This window comes from Coptis chinensis, chromosome 6 (genome assembly GCF_015680905.1).
Source record: "Coptis chinensis isolate HL-2020 chromosome 6, ASM1568090v1, whole genome shotgun sequence".
NCBI lineage: Eukaryota > Viridiplantae > Streptophyta > Magnoliopsida > Ranunculales > Ranunculaceae > Coptis > Coptis chinensis.
In genome coordinates, this window is record NC_141461.1 from 33,824,125 (window position 1) to 33,830,124 (window position 6,000).

The 6,000-nt window shown below is 37.4% G+C and overlaps 1 protein-coding gene across 1 annotated transcript; it reads left to right on the forward strand.

Moving 5' to 3' along the window:
- Positions 1-4,771: 4,771 nt before the first annotated feature.
- On the forward strand, positions 4,772-5,713 carry LOC147492664 (uncharacterized). The gene has a single exon (XM_086567584.1). It carries the CDS (start codon positions 4,772-4,774, stop codon positions 5,711-5,713), a length of 942 nt encoding a protein of 313 aa, XP_086423710.1.
- The last annotated feature ends 287 nt before the right edge of the window (positions 5,714-6,000 follow it).

Genomic DNA, 6,000 nt, shown 5'->3' on the forward strand with positions numbered 1-6,000 from the left:
CACACCACCCTACTCCTAATTGAGCTAGAGGTCTTTATTAGGTATTGTGGGGTTTAGGTGATAGTGTACAATAAAATGGAAATGGATAATCAAAATTTATGAGTATGAGAGAATAGGGTCTTCATATATTTACACTAGATAAATCCTTGTTTTCTTTCTTTCTTCTAACTGAGTTTTCCAACCTTGTTCTTAAGCCTCTAATGGATTTTTTTTTTTTTTTTTAGATGGCTTAAAAACATGATTCTATTTTTCTTTCCTTCCACATTTCATCATATTTCTCATACTCATCACTTAGGTAGGTTCTTTTATTTGGTTTAATAGATGGGTTTTTTTTTTTTTTTTTTTTTTTGAAAGTGAAAGGTTTGATGAAAGGTTCAGTGGAGTGACTAGTGGTAAAATTTGTAACAGGTAAGAATTTTTAGCTATGTCGATCCAAAGATGGCCTAAATTCTCGCCTAGGGTTGGGTGGTGATCAAGTAAGTAGATCGTGATTTTTCTCTAATCGAAAAACTACTCCTCGTGTCATCACACACAAATCACTCATGTCAAGGTTTTGGTTAGATTCTCACGGGATTGATAGTTTAAGTAACTAACCGTTGGTTCCAAAAACTTACTGTTATGTACAATCGATGATACTCAGTACATGAATGTTCATGAAAAGATGTATAAACTATTGCATACGTATTATCTTAAGTTTCTTAAAAACAAATCCTAATTCGGATACTAATGTGAGATTTCTAGACAATTTTCATCATTGAAAAGGAAACAAAACTTTGTCACTAAGTTTAATTATTAACATGAAAATAAAAACTATATACAAGTTACAATTTGCCTAATATTTGCTACAGGGTTAAAGCACCCCCAACAGAATGATGCTTAGTCCTCGAAGTATCAATAATTAAAGAGAGAAAGTACCTGAGAACCGTGATCAAAATTAGGGCTAGATTGCTAGAACAGAAAGGTTGGAGGACATAATATAATATATTATTCAGAAAGAACAATAAAATGTTCAATATCACACTAAACATAGCACACGAAATAATGAAAAACAATAGCATACGACACATGAAAAACAATAACACACCAAACATAAGGTTTAGCTAGATATGTACAATGGCAAGCTCAAGTTTACCATCCAGCAGGATGTGAAGTTCTGGCGTCCTCTTGAAGGAAATGCATTTCCTTAGCATCACGCCAAAAGATAATAGTCTGCCAAATTTCTGCCCATTCTTCGTTTCCAGATTTCCTCAAATGTGTCTTCATATTTTCATCCTTCGGGTAACAACGAACATGCCTCAGGTACCGAGCGGGACACTTCCATTGCCGAAACCTTAATGAACGAATGATTCTGTTTGCTGGGCACATAGAATCTACCTTGACCCATGATCATGAAAAGTAGCCGCAAACCGGGAAATGTGTCTTCATGATTTGGCAAGCGGTGACCGATAAAAGTATATATCGATCCCGAAAAGTCGCGAGCTCGTTTTTGGGTGGAGATAACACAACCTATAATGTTAAATAATGTATGACCTTGAGCTAGTGCACTGAATCACGACCTAAGCGGCCTCATTGGCGATGAAAAATGCCAATCTCCCATAATGTTCGAGGAGTACAAATAACATCGCATCCCCCATGTTCATGGTCATGCTTGCTAAGGGAATGGTGACGTCACGCCATGCCACATGGCCATTTCCTTCTCGTTTAATCTTAAGACCATCACCGTAAGTTTCACGAAATGCTTGCCACTGAAAGGAATGGTAAGAATTATGATAGATGTAATGCCATGATGCAACAGGTTTGTGATATGGAAGATCCAAAGTTAGTGCAAGTTGTTGTTCATAAAAGATATGAGGTGTGTCACCAACTTGGATTGTGAACCCGTCTAAGTAGAAACCATGCGCATGGTTGAATGCTAGTGTGTCTTCCATATTAGCATAAAAGTATGCAGCCAAACTCGGAGAATAAGTTTGGTCAGGTTGAAGAATTAGGGAAGACCATCCGATGTTTGTAATGTAGTCACGGAAGAGATGGCCATAGGTATTATAATCCATCATAGACTGAAAGGATTGCTCAGGAATAAGTGTGGGAGATACCATGTTTGATGAAGATGCTATAGTGGATGAAGTAAAGAAATAGGTAACAACAAAGGCAAACTGGATGGATAAATGAGTATGTAAGATAATAGACCCTCCTGTAAGCACATGTTAAATTATATTAGTCACAACGCAAATGATGACAATCCTATTAAGCATTTCATACAAAAGAAAACACAAAGATAAGACAAAATTGATAATACGACGAAAAATGTAATAACATATACGAGTATTTATTTATTGACTTAGTAATATTAGAAAATTATGGATTGTTATGTTGATCTTGGAGACGCATATTGTGCACCAGACTGTTTAGTTCTTCCATTTGTTGGCCGAGCTGCATTTGAATGTCCCCTTGGCTGGCAAAGAGTATAGTTTGATTTTCCATTAGGAGAGCGTGATTTTGCAAGGACTGAGAATGATTTTCAAAGATCTCCTCCTGTTCAACATCATGCATTGCTTGACGTTCTTGGAAATCCTTAAGAGTTGTGATGATGATATTCAGACAAGCGGGTAGTTCCCTCAAACCATGATGAAGAAGTTGAATGCCTTCCATGGGATTAATAATGTTCAGCATGGCATTTTCATCAAATAAATGGTCAGAATTTGAGCTTGGGTCGTTCTGTTCATCTATCAGAGTATCAGGAGTCCAAAAACCAGTGGAGTAGTCTGTTTGGAGTACGTTAATATGTGCTCTTTGAAGTGGTGTTTCTGGAGAAATGATTGGATAACCCCAATGCATCATAATTTGCGTGACTAAAGTGGGTAGAGGTAGAGGTGCTGACCTTCTTGTTTTCCTGGTGATCACGTTCCAGAGGTGTTGGATTAGACAAAAATCATCTCTTTGAGTCTGCAAAATCCAAAGTAGGTGAAGTTGAGTCTTTGTGACTTCTGATTGGTGAGATGTACCGATCACATTGTGTCCCAACCAATGGAGCACGACTCGTTGATTCTGTTTCAAAGAGCGCTGAAGAACAACGTGATGTCTATTTCCCACTTCGCCATAAGATATGGTAGTTCTTAATAAACTTTTGACAGAATCAAATGATGACTCTGGAAAAAGGAACTCCTGGGTATTAATTGGTATTTGAAGTATGTCGGAGATAATTTCCCTAGTCAATTCCAATCGTCGTCCATAAGCATTGATGTAGAATTTTCCATTCTCAGGTTCTATAAATTGGTAGAACATCAAGACCAATTCTTGGGAATAACCAGCTACTGAATGATATAGAAGAGGCGTCCATCCCCGACGTATTATTTCGGTGTCAAAATAAGGATAAAACCGGCCATCTTCCAAAAATTTTAGGTAGTCTTTCTCGGGCATTATTTTTCTTGGTTGATCCATTGGTACACTACCAAAAAGTGACTTTTAGCCTCGAACATATTGCCGCGGCTAGGGGTTTGGTGGCTATATCTTACTTGTTGCCACGACAAACTAAATATGTGGCAAGAAGTACCTTTTTGCCTCGTGATTATCCTTTTGTTGCAAAAGGTGCATTTTTGCAACCGTTTCAATGTGGTCGTGGCTTTAAGTCGGACCTTTCAGTATGAACAAATTTTGCGCGTGGCTTTTAATTAAAGTGTTTGGCGTCGATGGCTGCAAAAAGGCTATTTAAAACATTAAATAATTATTTTCATTAAAAAAAATCAGAAAATAGAAAATAGATGTTAGCGTTCCCGCGGTTCTTTCGCTCGTTTATTTTGGTGAAAGTTGAATTTCAAATAACAAAAAGAAAAAGAAGAAACCGAAAACCCAAATACTTTTCACCGGCTGCCGCACCAGTGCCTTCTTCTTCACCGCCAGTTGCTGCCTTCTTCTTCACCGCCAGTTGCTGACTTCTTCTTCACCGCCAGTTGTTGCCTTCTTCTTCACCGCCAGTTGCTACCTTCTTCTTCACCGCCAGTTGCTGCCTTCTTCTTCACCCCAAATATTTTCCACGGCTGCCGCACCAGTTGCTGCATTCTTCTTCACCAGTTGCCTTCTTCTTCTTCACTGCTTCTGCCTCCTTCTCCATTGCTTACTTTACCTTCAGGTAATCCATCATCTTCTTCCCCGACATTTTATTTTAGAGATTTGTTTAAGAAATCGTATATTTTTTTGTGATTTGAAGCAGTTCATTATTTTATTTAAATCTAAATATCGTAAGAATATTTGATCAATTGATTCGACTTTTCTATTGTTAGAATATTGTATATATATATATGAGGTTTTAATCCAATTTACGTTATTTTTGGATAAAAAGTTCGACTTTTCAAATTTAAAGCTTTAGCTTTCCTCGTATTGAGTTCTAGTTATGTTTTCATGGCTATTGCTTTCTTCCATTATGTGAGACCAATATTTGGTGGTAAATCCCACATTTGGACAGTTAATATGGCCTTGTCACAGTATTTTTTTTATTGGTTCTCCTATGTTATGTTAGGATATGTTAGTGAATATATTAATTTTTGAACTTGATGTAGGATATGATATTCTTCTTTGAACAAGATTGTCTTTTTTTTTTTTTATGTAGTTGTAGTTCAGTTTTAAATGGATAAAAGTTGGATGGATCCGACTCTAGGAAGATGCAATCGTAAAGTATATACTTGGTTGTGAGAAATTTATCGAGTTTGCTTGGAATAATCGAATTAAGGAACTTGGTGGTGAGATTTACTGCCCATGTGTAGGATGCCTTAATCTAATGTTATTGCCTAAACATATAGTGGAACATCATATAAAGAATCGTGGTATACTACGGAGTTATGTCCATTGGACAAAGCATGGGGAGAGTGTGGAGGTAAATACCGAGTCTAATCAGGGTGATGATATGCATACAATGTTGCAAGATGCATTAGGATTTCAAAACATGGTTGGTATAGACAATGACATACCACCTAGTTCGAATACAAATGAGTCTAGTTCCAGTGACACTCGAACGGATGAGCCAAATGAAGAAGCACATAAGTTTTACAAGTTGTTGAAGGAAGCAGACACACCCTTGTACCATGGCTGTACTAAGAGTTCAAAATTGTCTTTTCTAGTACGATTGCTTCATGTAAAGTGTCTTAACGGCTGGAGTAATCAATATGCCATGTTGCTTGAGGTATTAAATGATTCACTTCCAAATGACATCAATATGCCCAAGAATCATTATGAATCAAAAAAACAACTTCGGGATCTTGGGATGGAGTGCATTAAGATAGACGCATGTCCTAATGATTGTATATTGTATTGGAAGGATAATAAACCAGTCATGGACAAGGATAACTATGATGTATGTGGTGAGTCAAGATGGATCACGACTTCGGAGTGTACAGAAAATAAAGTTAGTTCATCTGCAAAACCTAAGAAAAAGGCTGCTAAGGTTTTGCGATACTTTCCTATAAAGCCAAGACTCCAAAGATTATTTATGTGCTCAAAAACTTATAAAGATATGAGATGGCATGCTGATGATCGTACGAAAGATGGTGCTTTGAGGCATCCAGCTGACTCCAAGGAATGGAAAAGCTTAGACCAAAGATATCCTTCATTTGGTTTAGAATCTCGCAATGTCATACTCGGAATGGCTAGTGATGGCTTCAATCCTTTTGGTAGTCTTAGTTTTATCCATAGCACTTGGCCCGTTATTCTAGTTCCATTATAACTGGCCGCCTTGGATGTGTATGAAACAACCTTTTCTCATCATGTCATTGCTAATTCCTGGCCCTAGCAGTCCTGGAAATAACATTGACGTGTACTTGCAGCCATTGATTGATGAGTTAAAGGAGTTGTGGGAGAAGGGAGTTGAGACGTATGATGCCTCTTCAAAATAGAATTTTAAAATGCATGCAGCTGTTTTGTGGACTATTAATGACTTCCCAGCATTTGCTAATTTGTCCGGATAGAGCACTAAAGGACAACTTGCCTGTCCCTCTTGCCTTGAGAAGACTT